This window comes from Schistocerca nitens, chromosome 8, assembly GCF_023898315.1.
Source record: "Schistocerca nitens isolate TAMUIC-IGC-003100 chromosome 8, iqSchNite1.1, whole genome shotgun sequence".
NCBI lineage: Eukaryota > Metazoa > Arthropoda > Insecta > Orthoptera > Acrididae > Schistocerca > Schistocerca nitens.
In genome coordinates, this window is record NC_064621.1 from 380,457,687 (window position 1) to 380,477,484 (window position 19,798).

Below are 19,798 nucleotides of genomic sequence, written 5' to 3' on the forward strand. Positions count from 1 at the left end.
TGATCGATCCATTTTTCTTCTCAACAACATGTAATGGATTGTTGTATGAGCTTACTGCAGGCTCAATAATGCCCTCGTCAAGCATAGATTGTATTTCTGTTCTAACACGGTCCCTATAACGTGCTGGAATTACGTATGGTCTATTACAAAATTTAGTATGCTCACGAACACGAAATTGGTATTGAAATCCCTTGATTGTTCCTGTTTTGTGAGTAAAAACTGTGGAATGTGCTTGTAAAATCTCAAAAAGGTCCTGCCTATCAGTGTCGTTACAATTCTCAATTGTTTGAATTTTATTCTGAATTAACTCATTAATTTCAAATATGCCGTCGATATCATCCCTGTCAGTACTTGCAGAATGATTGTTAGTGTCTAGTTCCGTAGAAAATTCCGAACTGTTGTGTAACAGAAGGTAAAGCCGATTAATTTCCTCGTCTTGGTTTGAGAGCCAATCTTCAAATTTCAAAGCTATTGACTTACCTTCCTTCTCTAAACGGATTTAAGCATCGTGAAAGTTTAAGATTGATTTGTATTCATTCAAAAAGTCTACTCCTAATATAATTTCCGTCGACAATAATGGAACAATAAGAAAGTTCATAGAGAAGCTGTGGCTTTGGCAAAAGAATTCTAAATTGGTTTGTTGGCATACATCTACACTTTTTCCAAAGATTGCACCTTGTAATTTAATCTTACGTAAAGGAAGTGTGGGGCAATCGTTCGATTTGTTGCATTTGCTAAAAGCTGTTTCACTAATTACTGAAATGGGACTGCCAGAGTCAAGTACTGCCGTAAATTTTACGTCATTTACAGTAATGTGAATCACAGGATATGCAATGTTGTTATGTCTTACGTCGTGTTCCTGGAGTAAGATGTCCCTAATGTCTTCCATTTTTACGTAATTACTAGCTACGGCAGCTGCGTCGTCAGTTTCATAAGTGCGTTTTGTGGCTGCCAGCGGTATGAGTCATTGCCTATTGTGTCTTTGTTGGCGCGCGTCGTTATTGGGATTTGGAGACCTAACTTCTATAAATTCATCTTGTCGAGAGGGCCCTGATCTGTTTGAATTCCGCCAGTTCTGATGCAATTCAGGTCTGTCGTTACGATCATATCGTCTGTCGTCATGTCAGTAGATTCCATAGTTTCTTTCTTGTCGGTCATGTGGTGGAAAATTTCTCCCTGAATCGTAACTGCGCGCTGGACCGTTGCATCTGAAGTTATTCTGTCTCCCTTGATAATAATTATTTTGGTTCCCATATTGTCTGTTTCTCTGATGTCTCTGTGATAGTCATTACCGCGGAGAGGTGATCTTTCCCTGTAATTATTACTACTCTGCCAATGGTTGTCATACGGGTGTTGTCTGTTATGGTCACGATTTACGTTGAAAGAATAGCCTTGTCGTGTATTATTTCTGTCATCGCAGAATTGTGACGGATGTGATCTGTAATTGTTGTGCTCCTGTTTTCGCGTTCCGCGATTGTCAGTGTCAACTTCCAGTTCTTGTAACAGTCCCTGAAAAGCTTCAATGTCGTCTTTGCAACGTCCTGCTAAAATAATATGTCGTAAATGTTCAGGCAGTTTGATTAAGCAAATGCGGATGAGTTCTGAGGGGCTGTATGGGTTTGACAGGTACTTATTCTTGTGCAACATGTCTTCAAAATATTTCACAAGACTGGAAAATTCAGATTGTTCGAAATGTTTCATCATTATGATGCTATGTTTTACTCGGTCTTGTGTAGCTTGAGACCAATATGCTGAGAGGAAGGCATGATAAAAATCTCCTTCACTGTGACAATCGTGAATGACCGATCGCATTCTTACAGCTGGTTCATTCTCCAAGTAGCCACACATAAATTCTAACCTGTGCTCCAATGACCAGTTGGGAGGAAAACAATGAGAGAATTGATGGAGCCACGCTTGTGGATGAATGTCGTTGGCAGAATTCTTAAACGTTTTGAATTTACGTGTAGTAATGAACAGCTTATAGTCAAAATCATCGTGTCGGCGAGTAGCATATTGGTCATTGTTACGTCATGTCGGCGGTTCCATCTCAAAATTCGGTGCACCTTGCCAATTTTTTTCATAATTTCCGAAATGCCCTGTGTTATTATTTTGTGGCTTTTCCGTATTTCTAAGTTCCTCTTCCCGTGTTGGAGCGCGAGTGTCCTCTGAAATATGAAATTTTTGTATTACTTATGCCAACTGATCTTGTACTTCCCGGATTTCTCTTTTGTATTGCGTATTAATTTGATTCTGATTTTCTTTGAATTTCTTAATTTGTTCATACTCTTCTGTGTCACTGACGGCTACAGGTCTTGTGTCATTCAGATCATCATCTACCTTTGCAGATAAGTTAGTGAACTGACCCGAAAGTTCGGCTACTTTCTCCGATAGTGTACTTATTTCCTCAATGTGTTTTTCTGAACCAAGTTTCAGAGTGTCCATTTGTGTTGAAATCGTATCCACTGTGTCCTTTAAGTTTTCTTGAGTTTTTGCAAGTTGCGTAACCGAATCGGTAGATGCAACTGAGTCAATTTTAGCTTGCAAGGTGTCGTGATTTTCATGAACAATAGTTTGCAGTTCTTTTATGGCTGCTTCGTGATTCTGTATTGCATTTTCATGACGCGAAAAAATAGGTTGGAAATGCTCACAAATGTGTGTTTTTACGTCATTACAGACTTTTTGACATTTCGATTCAAAGTTATGTAACTCAGTAGTTAAATCTTTACGTGTTTGTTCAAGTGTGATGTCTAACTTTTGAAGATTTTGTTCCATTTTGTCTAACTTTTTAAGATTTTGTTCCACTGCGTCAAACTTTTTAAGATTTTGTTCCACTGTGTCTAACTTTTGAAGATTTTGTTCCATTGTGTCTAACTGTTGCTGTGTTTGTCTCTGGTGTTGTTCCATTGTGTCTAACTTTTGAAGCCTTTGTCCCATTTGTTGCATTAACTGTAATAACAGTGCACTGGTGTCTGAAACATGTTCCTCAGTGCTTTTCGGCAGTGAATTTGCACCGGCAACATTCACATTTTGACAAGCAGAAAATGTGTCTTGACTTATTTGAGAAAACGGTGAGGACCCAAAACCTGAATCTACAGTATTTGCGAAACAGTGTCCTGGCATTTCGGATTCCTGAGGTGAGCTGTTGCCGACCGATCGATCGATAATGCTTCCCTGTTCACTACCTGTTTCACTCTCTACACCATTATTTGCCGCCCGCTCCATTTCCCTATGCACAATTACCAAATTACTACTTCTAATGTCTGTTAATTCATTACTCGGCGGAGCTAACACACTGCTTTCGTCTTCACTGTCATTTCTCAGTTTACTTTGGAGCCTAGTATTACGTTTTTCACACGCCATTATTGTCACAATATTTCACACGATAACACAGAAAAGCACAATTTGAAGAGCAAGAATAAGAGAACACATTAACGTAGCACTGAAAATAATATGTAGTTAATTGCAAGCGCAGCTGTGAAATACTTGGTGCAAATCTACATGCATGCCACAACTGTTTTACTGTACAACAATGAAAGACTGCAACTACAAAGGAGATTCTCTCTACAATTACGCACTAGCAATGAACAATAGCTACACTAATTACACAAACTACAAGAAAAAAATCAGAAGATTCCAGTGAGGTATCCTGGCAGGGTCGCCATATAAAACGTCCCCTTTGAACAATTATACAAGACTATGCTTAAACTGACACACAATATTTTTAGCTCAACGCAATCTGACTTTCAAAAATCCCTACAAAAGAATGGCCCTGACTAACATTAACCTATACCTTTCACAAATCACTTACCTCACCAAAAATCTTCGTTACTCGAACTACTGCAATACAGCGAGCGCCACTACTGCCAGCTAAATAAAAGATTCAAACTACTGGAGGCACTAACTACTGATAGGCATAGTTAGCAAATGAAAGATTTTGGTAGAGAACAAACAATGTATTTACCTTAATAGTCATAATATATATAGCACTTCATGATATCCTGTATTACAAATTTCAAAACTCCGCCATCTCTCTCCCCACATCCACCACTGCTGGCGGCTCACCTCCAACTGCGCAACGCTACGCGCTGTTCACATCCAGCTGGCCAACACTACAGTGGCAGACAACAATGCAAACTAGTCACAAGCCTACTTACATTGGAAGCGAAGAGACCTTGGCCTAAGCCTATTTGTTCGCCGGAGAATATTGAAGCGGTACGAGTTGCTGTATAGAGAAGTCCCGGGAAATCGTATAGAAAGGCAGCAGTGCAACTGGGAATATCCTGACGCTCCGTTAAACGCATTCTTAAAAGTGACCTCCATATGTACCCATAGAAGATGACCTGTGCACAGAAGCTCACTGAAGAACACAAGCAGCAGAGTCTACTGTTTGCTCAGTGGGCGGAGGATAGGGAAGAGACTCTCAACAACGTTTGGTTTTCAGACGAGGCGCATTTTCATTTAGACGGTGTGGTTAACAAACAAAATGTACGCTTTGGGCCACTGAAAATCCACAAGTGCTTCATGAACGACATTATGCTCCGAGGATTAAGGGGTGGGCAGCAATTTCCATTCACAGACTTACTGGACCCTTTTTCCTTTGAAGAAACTGCGAACAGCGAGCGTTATTTGAGCCTGCTTCGCATTAGCTTCATTCCACAGCTTCTTGCTACTGCCTTGCCCTTCAACACGCAGTGGTTCATGCGAGATGGAGCAAGGCCACATACTGCAAACTGTGTGTTGGAGTTTTTACACGAGCATTTCGAAATGCGGATCATTTCACTCAGGTTTCCAGGTCGCTTCAATGACGGACAACATTGGCCCCCCAATAGTCCAGACCTCAGACTTTTTTCTTTGGGGGTACCTAAAGAAAAAAATTGTCCCGAAACGTCCACGTGATTTAATGGAGCTCAGAAGACTTATTCTTCAAGCTTGCAGTGACATTACGGAAGACATGTGCCGTAGGGTAATCACTAACTTCAGTGTTCGTTTGAAGGAAGTTAGGAAACGAAATGGTGGACATATTGAGCATGTGCTGAGTTAGAACAAATCTCCATGGACGGCTCTTCATTGTAGTATATGTTGCTTTCAGATTGTATTGACAATAAAGTTTATATTCAAAAATAAAATGGTAACACATTTCGTGCGCCACCCTGTAGATGTTGCTAGATTACTCACAGTATCACATCTGCAATATTGCTATAGGAACGAGGTGCAATCATATAATAAAAAAATTTCCATTAAATCACTTGAAAAATGCTGTTATAAATGGTTTATAGGATGTGACTACAGAATTAACACGAGATAGATTAGTAATATCCGACTGTGTATCCATCAGACTCTCAAGCAATTTGGTCGACAGGGATTTTAGTGTCTGAAAGAGCCCCCGTCTTGAAAACGAAGTAATGTAACTTTTAATTTTAATCACACTGCATTTGTTTTCCGGAGATCTGGCCCTTTAGCGTATGCTCCCCGAAGATGCCGGATGGGGGAATCGCATGGAAATACACTGATCAGAAGTATACGGACACCATTGTGTAATGCGAGATCAGCCACCAGATGACACAAGAGACAGACTCACCAACATACACTACTAGTCATTAAAATTGGTACACCAAAAGGAAATGCAGATGATAAACGGGTATTCATTGGACAAATATATTATACTAGAACTGACATGTGATGACGTTTTCACGCAATTTGGGTGCATAGATCCTGAGAAATCAGTACCCAGAACAACCACCTCTGGCCGTAATAACGGCCTTGATACACCTCGGCATTGCGTCAAACAGAGCTTGGATGGCGTGTACAGGTACAGCTGCTTATGCAGCTTCAACACGATACCACAGTTCATCAAGAGTAGAGACTGGCGTATTGTGACGAGCCAGTTGCTCGGCCACCATTGACCAGAAGTTTTCAATTGGTGAGAGATGTGGAGAATGTGCTGTCCAGGGCAACAGTCGAACATTTTCTATATCCAGAAAGGCCCGTACAGGACCTGCAACATGCGGTCGTGCATTATCCTCCTGAAATGTAGGGTTTCGCAGGGATCGAATGAAGGGCAGAGTCACGTGTCGTAACACATCTTAAATGTAACGTCCACTGTTCAATGTGCCACCAATGCGAACAAGAGGTGACCGAGACGTGTAACAAATGGCACCTCATACCATCACGCCGGGTGATACGCCAGTATGACGATGACAAATACACTCTTCCAATGTGCGTTCACCGCGATGTCGCCAAACACGGATGCGACCATCATGATTCTGTAAACAGAACCTGGATTCATCCAAAAATTACGTTTTTCCATTCGTGCACCCAGGCTCGTCGTTGAGTACACCATCGCAGGCGCTCCTGTCTGTGATGCAGCGCTAAGGGTAACCGCAGCCATGGTCTCCAACCTGATAGTCCATGCTGCTGCAAACTTCGTCGAACTTTTCGTGCAGATGGTTGTTGTCTTGTAAACGTCCCCATCTGTTGACTCAGGGATCGAGACGTGGCTGCACGATCCGTTACAGCCATGCAGATAAGATGCCTGCCATCTCGACTGCTAGTGATACGAGGCCGTTGGGATTCAGCACGGCGTTCCGTATTACCCTTCTGAAGCCACCGATTCCATATGCTGCTAACAGTCATTGGATCTCGACCAACGCGAGCAGCAATGTCGTGATACGATAAACCGCAATTGCAATAGGCTATAATCCGACCTTTATCAACGTCGGAAACGTGATGATACGCATTTCTCCTCCTTACACGACGCATCACAACAACGTTTCACCAGGCAACGCCGGTCAAGTGCTGTTTGTGCATGAGAAATCGGTTGGAAACTTTCCTCTTGTCAGCACGTTGTAGGTGTCGCCATCGGCGCCATCCTTGTGTGAATGCTCTGAAAAGCTAATCATTTGCATATCACAGCATCTTCTTCCTGTCAGTTAAATTTCGCGTCTGTAGCACGTCATCTTAGTGGTGTAGCAATTTTAATGGCCGGTAGTGCAAAGGATGCCGGAGGGCATTGTGTTTTCAACAGGGAACAGTAACAGCTGGATGGGTCGATCGGGCGAGCTCAGTGATTTCGAACGTGGACTAGTCAGTCGATTCCAACTGGGTAACAAATTCATCAAGAACATTTAAAACCACTCAAGTTGACGGTGGAACAACCTCAGTTAACCAAGCCGAAGAAGTGCTCATACAATCACATATAGGGACCATTCGAGTATTGCGCAGGATGATTGTAAATCTTCACATGAAATCATCGAAAGGAATCTCTCGTGAGCTCCAGAGTGCCACCAGCAGTTCAATGACTGTTCGAAAAAAACATGAGTACAATGGCCGAGCAGCTCCGCCCAATCTATGTACACACTACGTGGGAAAGAAAAAGAAAAAAAAGCTTCGCACCACTAAGGAATTATCCGAATGCGTCGGAAATCGGTAGATCTGATGTACATTTACAGACAGAGAAATGATTACAATCAAAAAATGGATTTTTTATGCAAGAGGAAGAGCTTCACAAAATCAGCAAGTCAACAACGCGACAGTCTACCTCTGGCCCTTGTGGAAGCAGTTACTTGGCTTGGCATTGATTCACAGGTGATCGATGTCCTTCTGAGGAAGGCCGAATAAACTGATTATTATGAAATCTATGTCTGATCTACAACAGATAGCGACAACAGGAACCGACTGAGTACTCAATGGGTCTACTGGTAGGAGCCGAAAATAACGTCGCGGGCTGTTCAATCAGCGATTTTAGTTCACACAAAATCAAAGTTTCTTTTAATATTCGATGTAGTCGATACGCCCATCATGAAATTGTTCTCTTTTCATGGCTCTCAAGGTGAATGGAAGGGGCAACGGAGGTGAAATGCTGGGTGAGATTATTCACAACAGTCTATTGATCACAAAACGGCTTTATCAAACACAATCGTAAATAAAACCATTCCTGCGGTATACAATCTCACGAAATAAAACGCAAAAACCTCAAGCAGTCTAAAGGTTAGGTTGGCAGCACAAGCCTACGACTCTACGAAGACCTCTGATCTCATTGGGGCGAACTTCAGATAACTCGTAATCTCCCAGTTACGCATTCTCATACAAACACGCGCAAGGAAGAGGGGAGGAAGAAAACTTATTGTATAAAAGGAAAAGAAATGAGAACATGTGCACTCTCAAATTTTATGAATTCAACTTTCTTGACCCATTTCATTATTTCATATACTACTTAGAGTGCTGGACTGAATGCCGAAAATAAAGGGCTCTAGACCAACAAGGATACAGGAATCTGTCATTTGGACGGCAAGCGAAATGCGCACTGCATGTTGCCATACATGGATACAGCCCTTTCTTCTACGTACCTTGAGACAAATCCTATATTTATTCTTTCTTGTAATCTCCTTAGCCTAGCTCTTGTTTTTCCCCCACTTCGACACTTTTAAAGTATATGAAGGCTGCGGGCATTTTTTCTAATTTTCTCTTTAACTGCCAACACCTTATGGACGGGACAGTTCTCTCTATACGCTTGTTGAAGCCTTTCTCCCTAGAGAAGTTTTCCCGGAGTACAAATTCCGCTTGGATGTTCAAACGATGTGCCTGTACCACTATCCTCTATAAAAACAGCTTATATGCAACAGTGCTAATGAGAAGCCTCCATAAAAAAGTCGATAAAAACTGATGACGACTGAGGCAAAGAAAAAGGACTTTTGGATGCTGAAACATACAGCGCCCGAATACAAAGTGTCATGAAGTTTTCAAGGCAGTAAAATATATTATGCTTTTGAGAGACACAATATAAAGGGGAATGGTTATCCAAAGAAAGCTGATTATACACTTTCTTTCAAGAGTCAGAGTTCCACAAAATACAAAAAATAAATGGTTCAAATGGCTCTGAGCACTATGGGACTTAACTTCTGAGGTCATCAGTCCCCAAGGACGCCACACACATCCATGCCCGAGGCAGAATTCGAACCTGCGACCGCTGCGGTCTCGCGGTTCCAGACTGTAGCACCTAGAACCACACGGCCACTCCGGTCGGCACACAAAATACAGGACAAGTGAAGATATACTAGGTGTATGAGGGGGTTTGGGAACGTTAAGAATTCGTACAGTACACGTGTGAGAGAAAGTAATTGATACGGGGGTGATCTGGAGTGCGTGTGGTCATAGGATTTGTACGGAGTGCTTAAAATTTGGAACAGTGGCGGCGCACTTAACATTCACATAGGTGAAAATATGCTGGATGAGTGATTCTGTTAATATGATTATTAGTTTTCTCTATTGTAACCTTTTTTTAGGATGCTTGGTAGCTGGGCATTTCTCCTTAGTGTTCGACTGTTAGTAACTCCCTAAGGAGTACTACATTAAATAAACGACCTCATAGTGTAGAATATACACCAAGACTTGCAAGACTTGAAGGCCCAGAGGTACCGACCGACAATTGTGTCATCCTCAACCCATTGATATTACTGGATGCAGATACGAAGAGGGTTTTAGCCAGCACATCGCTCCCCCGGCCCTGAAGGGTCGTTTAGCACTGACTACAGAAATGGTTGGCTTACGATCGGCCATTGTACCCATTTCTTTTTAACTCTCTACTGACAGCCATTTGTCTAGCTGAACTGCTGGTAGCACTTTTCAACTCACGAGTGGTTCGTTTCGCTGGTTTCATACGACTTTTTACAACCACTCTACGCAATGCACTCCGAAACTTGTACTGGGGCAACTCTGGTGCGCAACAGGCCATACATGTCAAGGACGAACGATGGCTGCGGCGATGTGTACGGGAGAGAAGACGAGCGATTGATGAGTAACTGACCATCTGGATGAACCAAGAGACAACTACCAACAGTGCCTCCTCAACGACCGATCAGTGAACATTGCTACTTGTGTACCTCGGCAGCAAGCGCCTGGCTAATGCACCCAAGCTGACTGCTGTTAATCGGCGGCAAAGACTTGAATTTGAACACCAGTATCGCAACTTGACGTCCACTGAGTGTCGACAGGCGAACTTTCCAGATGAAGAACCTTTTGTGCTGCACCATACAGATGACCACTGTCGTGTACAGCGTGAAATGCCTGAAAGTGAACATCCTGCAACAATCTTCGGAAGCTTCCAGGACAGACGGCGCTCCCTGGATGATTTCGTCGTTCTGGGAAGCACGATGGATCTATCCTTATGAACCATGTCCACCCCCAGTTTGTTTTTCCTCGGTATGTTGGCATTCACCAGCAGGACAGCTCGCAGTGTACGTGTGTGGTTCCAAGAGCAACAGGATCAGTTTACCATATTCCCTCGCCAACAAACTGCCCGGATTTAAACCCAGTCGATAATCTGTAGGACCACATCGACCGGGCTGTTCGTGCCTTGGATCCTCAACCGAAAAACCTAGAGCAAATGGCGACGGCACCGGAGCCAGCATATCTCCACATCCTTGTCAGCACCTTCCAGAACGTCACCTACTCTCTTCCTGCTCGCCTCGCTGTGGTATGCACTGCAAAAGTTGGTAGTTGAGACTTTTCACAGGTGGTCACGTTAATGTGACTGGACACTGTACTTGCAGGTCGGCCTCTCGTTGCATCTAGTTGTGTATTCCGCGTTACATAGCTCTCTCCGGATACATTCGATCAGACAGTGTTAAATATGTACAGACAGCACATAGCTTAAGAGCTTCTATAGTTTAATCTTAAGTGTATGATGACCTCTAACATAAGGAAACACACTAGAATTGAGTCATTATTGTTTCCATCAGCTAGCAGCAAGTGCTTAGTCTGTAGTGAACTGTGCTGTGTCTGTTGAAATTCTCAGGCCAGAAGTTCGCAATCCTGGAGGAGAAGGCGGTGCTGTCTTATGTGCTGCGCAACTTCCGCTTGGAGACGGTGGACAGGCTGGAGGATCTCAAGCTGATCGGCGAGCTCGTCCTGAGGCCGATGAACGGAGTCAACCTCAGGCTGCGGCCGCGGTAGTGCAGAGTCTGTGGCGGCGCCTCTGCCTGTCTCCTGTGAAGTCCGCCAACAGCACTTCACGTCATCATTTTTTCATCTTGTGATCTGACTATTTTAATAACCTTGTATATGTTTTTACAATTTTTCAATAAATATTATTTTGTCATTTATTTAACTAGATGGAAACACTGGCGAGTCAGAACATTATGACCACCTACCTAATGGCCTGTGTGTGCACCTTTGGCGATGTGTCATGACGTGGAGGCAATGAGCCCTTGGTAGGCCGTTGGAGGTACTTGGCAACACATCTGCCCACACAAGTCACCTAATTCCCGTAAATTCCGGGGAGGGGGCTATGAGCTCGACGCCACGTTCAATCACATTCCAGATGTGTTCGATATGGTTCATATTTGGCGAGTTGGTGAGCCACTACATCAATTAGAACTCGCCACTGTGTTGCTCGAACCATTCCATCACACTTTTGGCCTTGTGATATGGCGCACTATCTCGTTGAAACATGCCATTATCGTCAGGTTCAAATGGTTCAAATGGCTCTGAGCACTATGGGAGTTAACTTCTGAGGTCATCAGTCCCCTAGAACTTAGAACTACTTAAACCTAACTAACCTAAGGACATCACACACATCCATGCCCGAGGCAGGATTCGAACCTGCGACCGTAGCGGTCACGCGGTTCCAAACTGAAGCGATTAGAACCGCACGGCCACACCGGCCGGCTTATCGTCAGGAAACATGACCGTCATGAAGGGGTGTACGTGGTCTACAACCACTTTACGATACTCCTTAGCTGTCATGATGCCTTTCGCGACCTCCATTGAATCTGTGGGTTCCCACGTTATTGTTCCCCATACAATAATGGAGACGCTGTGACTTGTCTCCGACCACAGTGGAGGTGTCAAGGAGCAGTTGCCTTGGAAAACGACGGATTCGTACCCTCCCATCGACATGATGAAGAAGGTATCAGGACTTATCAGACCATGCAACGCCCTGCCACTGCGCCAACGTGCAGTGCCGATGTTCGCGTGCTCTTTTCAGTCGTAGTTGCCGATGTCGTGGTGTTAACATTAACGCATGCATGGGTCGTCGGTTCCAGGAGTGTTCGGTGGACTCTGTGTGTCGGCCGCTGTGACCGAGCGGTTCTAGGCGCTTCAGTCCAGAACCGCGCTGCTGCTACGGTCGCAGATTCGAATCCTGCCTCGGGCATGGATGTGTGTGATGTCCTTAGGTTAGTTAGGTTTAAGTGGTTCTAAGTCAAGGGGACTGAGGACTTCAGATATTCAGTCCCATAGTGCTTAGAGCCATTTTTTTTTTTTTTTTTTGCACTCTGTGTTCAGACACTCTTGTACTCTGCCCAGGATTAAAGTCTGATGCTAGATCCACTACAGTTCGTCGCCTGTCGTGTTTTACCAGCCTCTCTGGTCTACAATGTCAGACATGAGGGTTGGCCGCCCAACCCCACTACGACGGGACGTGGTTTTACCTTAGTTTTGCCACATGTTGAAGATACTAACCGCAGCACTCCTCGAACACCTGTTGCAGTTACTGAAATGCCGTGGCGAGCGTCTGGGCCATCGCAATTTGCCCTCTGTCGAACTCAGGTAGATCGCGCACATTCCCCATTCTACCTATGCACAGCAGCACATCACTGATACTACAAGCGCCTTGCACGTCTTCGACTAGCAGTCATTCCTCGCCAGGTGCTGTTGCTACCGCCTAGATGGCTTTGTCTCGACAGTAAGTCGGTGATCATAATGTTCAGGCTGATCAGTGCATAATGCTGATAAATATCGCAATGTTTGAACCATAGACCTATACAGGATGTTTCACAATTCATGTGACACTCTTCTACTGGTTGTAGATCAAGTTTTACACAGGAACCCATGTCCGGAATTGTTATCCAACGACGCTACAGAGCGTCAAAGATATAGGTGCCGACACCGGCGTAATTCCATGATGATATTAGAAAATTTCCAGGATAATAGAGAAGGACAAATATATCAATTTGAGGTAAGGATCCTTGTCCCGAAAACGAACGAGTCGAAAGTTATAAGCGAAAACCATTCTGATATCTCTGACAATGTAACACATGTACTGGTACTGTTGTTACTAAGACTATAGCGTAGCCGCTAGTATGGAACCAACCAAAGAATAAATATTTAGTATACATGGGTCTAAAATGCATATCTGAGGAGCTATGAGCACTTGTTCATCTTCGCTACTGTGGAACGTATCTTCCCTCTTGAACAACTGCTCATGTCTCAGAAGAGAGCCCATGTCCAGTGAACATTTTTTTTATTGGTTTGGTCCATACTGCCACCTCTGAAAGGTGTCTATACTACCATCTTAGCAACAACATTACCAGTACATGCATTCCACTGTCAAAAGTATGAGACTGGTCTTCGCTTATAACATCCGACTCGTTCGTTTCCGGTGCAGGCACCCTTACCTCACATTTGCACATTTATCCTTCTCCATTATCCTAGAAACTCTGTAATATCATCTTGCAATCGCCCTGTTTATATATACGTACATTCACAGCCCCTGTAATCTGGACACTCTTTAGCGTCGCTGTATGATGCTTCCAGACGTTTCCTACGTAAAGTCTGATCTGCTAAGTCCCTTCTACAACCTCTAGAAGCGTGTAACATGAATCGTGAAACATCCTGTATAATCAACAAAGACTGGTCAAAGCACTGTATTACTTGAAGCCAATTGAAAACTTAGGCGCCATGTTTTCCAACTTTATATTAAGCGATACAGTCGTCTGCTAGCGTGGAATCATGTACTTCTGTTTGAAATACAATAACATCTGTTACTGGCAGTCGCGATTTTTTCCTTATTTATAGGCGGCAATATGCCTTTCGGAAAATAGTTCCCAAATATGAAGTGCGTTTTTTGTGTACTATGGCACCTCAAGCGTAATGTTTGCGATGCACGAACTACTGCATTATTCTGGTGACGTTAATGCAAATACGCCCATTTCTGCAATTATCGATGAGACTTACCCTACAGATACTAGCGAATTTCTTTACAACTCTTGTTTACAGTGATTACACCATTAACTTGGATGACGTTCAGCGTGTTTCTCACTAGGACGTTCTGTCTTATTTATCTATCGATGAAATACGTTTATAAAGATCGTTGGTACTTACAGAAAAAGCAGACTAAAGTAGTCGTAAATACACATTTTAACCCTCGAAGGGGCGAGCCTCTGTATAAAGTGCGCCAACCAAAAATAAAATGATTTTGTGCGGTTCCATTTTTGTTTCACAACTGCAGACCTATACCTATACCTTCAGCATTGCTTCAGATAACACAGCGTTAAATTGTGTTGTCGTACGTCCCAGTGAGCAGCGGTAATATAAAAGACAAAGCGACCTAGGCGAGAAAAAATTTACGATCAATTCCAAAAAATGATCCCAGTTACGAACTAGCAACATAATCCCACATTGAGGCACTTGTCTACAAGATAATTAGTGAGCGAATAAGCAACTGACCGAGGTCTGATGTAAATGCACTGCTTAATGGTTCGAATGCGTCATTACTGCCACTTTGACACCTGTCCTTTTCAAAAGAGATTATAGTGAAAATTTATTTCATTATTGTTTAATAAAACAGTAGTTTAGCTCATATTAGATAAGTTTATTTTCTTCTTATTTAAATAAACTAAGATTAAACTGTGACTTCGATCATACTTGACTCACCTTGGTAACATAAGGAAACCTATTCTTTTCATGTGCACAAAGTGCGCCACGCGCCCGCTCGTGTTATGAAAGACGGCGCTCCCGCTCGAGGGTCAACATGCAGTTCGGAAGCTTAGTTATCATTGCTGTCGAGGACAATTTCAAATATATGGGATAGAGATTTTTGTTCTAGCATCTGTTTTTGTGGGGCTTTCAGCATTGCTGATGGACGATGGGACTGTAATGTTTCACCTCATATTATGTTGGAAATTTTGTTTCTTGGAAAAGAGCATTTACCAGAAGACCTAAGGTAGGATGAGCATATATAACTATGCTGAAGAGGAGGAAACGGCAAGTCCCAAACCCGATTTCCTAGAACGTCCACTCAGTGGAAAAAGAGCCAAAATAAGCGAATACGTGTCTTGGCTTACCCGCAGATATTCGACCGTTTATGAGAAAACGACGGTCAAAGTTTTCGAAGTACGTTATGTGTCTGTAAGGGAGCAAATTGTTTACCCGAAGCAGTGGCATAGTGGCTAGTATTGCGATTGTATGCTTTTAGCGTTCTGTGTTCGAAATCGGACTACAGCTTTAATTTTTATTTTTGTTTTCCCTTTATCTACTCATGTCCGTAGAAGATTATCACACGAATGTTTTCCGATGTATATAGAACTAGTTTGTCCGTGTCTGTCTACTAATTCTGTGTACGGTGAATGAATCAAAAAACAGTAAATGGATGGAAAAATAATTTTCAGTTCTTTTCGATGAAATACCGTAGTTTTTTATCCAACATTAAGGAAATGTTTCAAAGCTTCCTAAAGAATAAACATTAGAATAAAATATTGAATTAAGAAGATCTGATACAAGAATGAAATGTAAGAGTAGACGGATTTAAAAAGATTGTAAGTCCTGAAAATGCCACAGACATGCATATTAACCCTTGATTTGGCAAATGGTGAAAATAAAAACAAAAATTTTTTTCAGTGCTTATATTTATTTATTATGCTTACAGAAATACAATTCAGTCAGTTTTAGAAATATTTGACAAAAATTATGAAATGTTGCTTACAAGAAACATTGCCAGCAATAGACCACATTTATACATATTATAGAAAAAAAGTGTTTGCCAATAACCTCAAGCAAAAGGTTTTCTGTACATGAATAATTTAATTTATAAACACATTTATGCATTCCTGCTGTGTAACAGAACTGTTTCATTTTCCCTTCTAGTTCTTCTTTCAATGTAATTTTTGGAAACAGTTCCTCTTTGGAACGAAGCACAATACTAGATTGCATTTTGAACACATGTCTGTAGAAAATCCAGATGGACAATAACGACGACGACCTTTGGGACCGTATACAGGCCAATGCTCCATATTATCAAATCGAACATCTTGTGTAACAGTCAGAGCTGTTGGCTTCCTCCTCTTCTTTTGTGGTGGTGTTATGTCTATTGAGGGCCTTTCTACTTTCCTTTCCCCTGAAACATCAAACCATTGGCAATATCTGCCCTGAATGACTTCAGTGAGGTCTTCTTGTCCAGAGATTCTCTTCGAAATACCAGCCAGGCATTTACAACACTCAGATCTAGCATAAATCCGAACAATCTCATGCACCAACACCTAGTTTTCATTGGTACTCTGTAGAGCTCTATCAGCATACCAGCAAGATCAACTCCTCCCATATGCTTGTTGTACTGACATACAATACTGGGACTGGGCACATCAGTTCTTTTTTCATTGCTGTCCCATCATTTTACTGTTGCGAGTGGTTGGACACCAGAAAATGAGCTTGCAAGTGTCACGATTTTATTGTTTTGAATATCCGCCGTAAGCATATGTAATATACTAGTGGCACATGTCCCAACTGTGGGCAATGTTGCTCACAGGCAACATAAAAGTTTTATACTATTTACGTAATTCAAAACAATATTAGATTGAAATATTTCTGCTGTAAACTCACCTCTGGGTATTTCTTGAAGAAAATCTGCTAAGATTACTGCCAATTTATTGAAATCCACTCTTTCAGAACCAAAATAAGACACCCCTGTTGCTCACACGAGGATATCTCTGTAACACCTCACACGAGGAGATCTCTGCAACAGCACTGCACAAACTGCCATCTCGTGTGGAAAACCTTGAACCAGTTGTAACAACTGGCATTCGCAGTGTGTAAAGGAACGTTGCCTGGAGGCAACAATGCCAATAAAAGGCACTGGGAAGTGTTTGTTGTTCCATAATGCCAACGTAAATTTGATGTTGCTTGAGAGCAACACTGCCAAATAAAGCGTTAAATGATAAACGTCTGGCACCTGATAAGAAACATCCATCTACGGATATGGATAGATAAATGGGAAAATAAAATAAAATAAATAAAAACAATAATCGGGTTTCGAACACAGACCGAAAAAGCGAGAGGTTGTGACGCTAGTCACTTTGCTATAAACTGAGCTGAGTTTATTGCGCGCTATAATGCAACTGAAGTGCGTTGAAATTTTTACGGTTGTTTTCTCAGAAACGGTGGAGTATCTACGGATAAGCCGAGACCCTTGTTCCACTATTTTGACTCTCTTTACACTCAGCGAAGGTTCTGGGAAGTTTGGGCTATGCACTTGCCGTCCTCTCCTCGCGAGTAGGCCGCCATTTGTTCCCGCCTTATGTTGGTTACCCGTTGTTTTGTTGTCTCTCTGTTTTTCAACGGAATTATGTACAAAAAATTAAGACTAAATATTCGTTACTTTACGTCTATGGTAACAAATTTTATGTCATCAGACAAAAAATTTGTGACTGTAGAAGTAAAGTAAAGGAAACTTATTCTACATTAGGGTCACTGTTTTATTCGCGACCATGGGGCAACTTGTGAAAATGAAGCTTTACTTTGGACAAATAGATGTACTATCGATGCGCTAAGACACACTAAATGCAGAAGGAAGGTGAAATTCAATAAAGTCAGCTGCATGACATTACATACAACCACGAAGATCCAGAAAATACAACGTAGAAATTTGACAACTACGATAGTTACGTATAAGAAATGTTACATGTGAGAAAATACCGGTACCTAGTTGAAGTTCGATATTCCAACTGTATTTATAATTATTTACGAACATGTCTGTACACTGTACACATGCAGTGAATATGTTTTGTGATCAACGAAATAATTATTATTTATTTTGCGATAACAGAAACGGATGAGTTTTCGGGACCTGTTGCTTCTGTCAAACCGAAATGCGCGGTGTGCCTGACGTTACAATATATGGCGACGAATGTTGCTTGTTGCTGCCACCCAGAGCGCTGCAAGTCATAGACAGGCTCTCAGGGGTGGTTACATACATCTTTGGTTGGAACGTTGTAAAGTTATGCGCAATGTAATTTCACATTTTGCGCAGTGGCTGCTGGGACCTGATGTAAGCACTTACATTAAAATTGTAGGATAGGCGGCCCAGAAAACCACCATCGCTTTTCTGACATTTCTACGAGTATCCAGTGCCACATGAAGATGCTGATCGCTTGAATAACTGTTCAGCCGAAACTGAATACTTATTGCGGCAAGTCACAAAATACTTCCATGCACTGTTACTGATAACAGTATTACTTTCTCCCTAAGATCATCACTGACTGAAAACAGTCAGTACTGCCTGACTCTCATCAATTCGTTCGTTCCTAGTTTATGTTGCCAAGATGAAAAATGCATTAGTAGTCATCCATATTCAGACAAACCTCCATGATAAAATTCTGTGATCGATTATGTTTATAATTTATGGAGACAAATACCGGCAGCACGCTGTACTTCCAGTTCGACAACAGAAACTTTTTGATCCAAAGAACACAAAATATTGTTTTTATACAGTTAAGTGTAATACACTAATGTTACAAACGAGATTTCTAGTAAACGTCTGTTAAAAATTATGAACGATTAATTTTTAAAAGTATAGTAAAACGAATCTCAAGCGCAATAAAATATTTATGAATAATGGTAACCAGTTTCGGCCAGAATGTGGGAATCTTCAGACCATTTATACCAGGATGGTAGCTGGTGGCTGTGAACGGAGCGGGTGTTTTGGCTACACGAACGTTACTGCTCTTGGAGACACAGAACCTGCTCTGTTCATTCACAGCCACCTTCATGGTATAAATAGTCTGAAGATAGCCACATTCTGATCGAAACCGGCTACATTAATAGGTAAATATTTGATTGTGATCAAGGCTGTTTATAACCCATTTTAAAGTGGTTAGACCGCTAATTTTCTCCTAGAGAACAATTCTAAAAAATGAACGATTAATTCTAATGAATATTCTATTCAGAAGTGATTTCTAGTGGCGTTTTATTTTTACTCCCACACTTTGTCCTCGTCAATGTGTAGTGATGGACAATGTCTGACAAGAAAAACCGAGCGCCTAGAAAGAGACTAGGAAACGGAACTTCATGCGTGGAGAGAGTAGGTGATATTACGATAGAGGCAAATTACAAAGAACTCCGAAGTATGAACGGTTTATCAGTGTAAGGTTGTAATCCTTCAAACCTGGATGCGTGCCGTTGTATCCTCTCTTGACGCAAACCAGACAACAACTGTTGTCACAATACTGGCACTGGGACAGTTGATGTCCGAGCTGTTCCCACACATGTTCTATCGGGGACGGTTGGGGGTCTTGCTGGTAACGGGAGTGCCTCATTATCACGCCATCATTCATAGAGACACTTGTCGTACTTAGACGAGCATTGTTCTATTGAAAAATTGCAGCACGATAATGTGCGTAAGACGTAACACACGAGGACGCAAGAATGTCATTGGCGTATTGTTGTGCCGTCAGTTCTCTCTGCCACTGCGAATCGTGACCTGTAGTCATACCCAACGGCTGCCCGCACCACGACGCCTGAAGTTACACCGCTGTGATTCTCCAAAATACTGGGAGAATGGGGCCTCTCCCCAAGTCGCCGCCACACGGACTGACGATGGTCGTCCGGGATAGGCAGAATCACGATTCATTGCTGAACTCAGTTCCATGCCATTAATCAACTGTCTATATGTGCCGGTCTTGGCACCACTCCAAACGCAGCTGTAGCGTAATTTTACGCCTGCACTGGAAAGGTTTAGTTAATGAAAGGACAAGCCCACAATTCTCAAACATTATTGACTTTATTACAGTATAACTCTCTGAGCAAGTTT

The 19,798-nt window shown here is 42.3% G+C and overlaps 1 protein-coding gene across 3 annotated transcripts in view; it reads left to right on the plus strand.

Moving 5' to 3' along the window:
• The window catches only part of LOC126199253 (cytochrome P450 4C1-like), a 213,027-nt gene extending 201,952 nt beyond the window's left edge, over positions 1 to 11,075 (plus strand). For 2 of the 3 annotated variants that reach the window (XM_049936049.1, XM_049936051.1), the window contains one exon: positions 10,793 to 11,075. In XM_049936049.1, coding sequence (XP_049792006.1) covers positions 10,793 to 10,950 — 158 coding nt within the window. In that variant the 3' untranslated portion in view covers positions 10,951 to 11,075. The remainder of the gene's footprint in view (positions 1 to 10,792) is intronic. The other variant, XM_049936050.1, reaches the window with a different exon arrangement.
• The last annotated feature ends 8,723 nt before the right edge of the window (positions 11,076 to 19,798 follow it).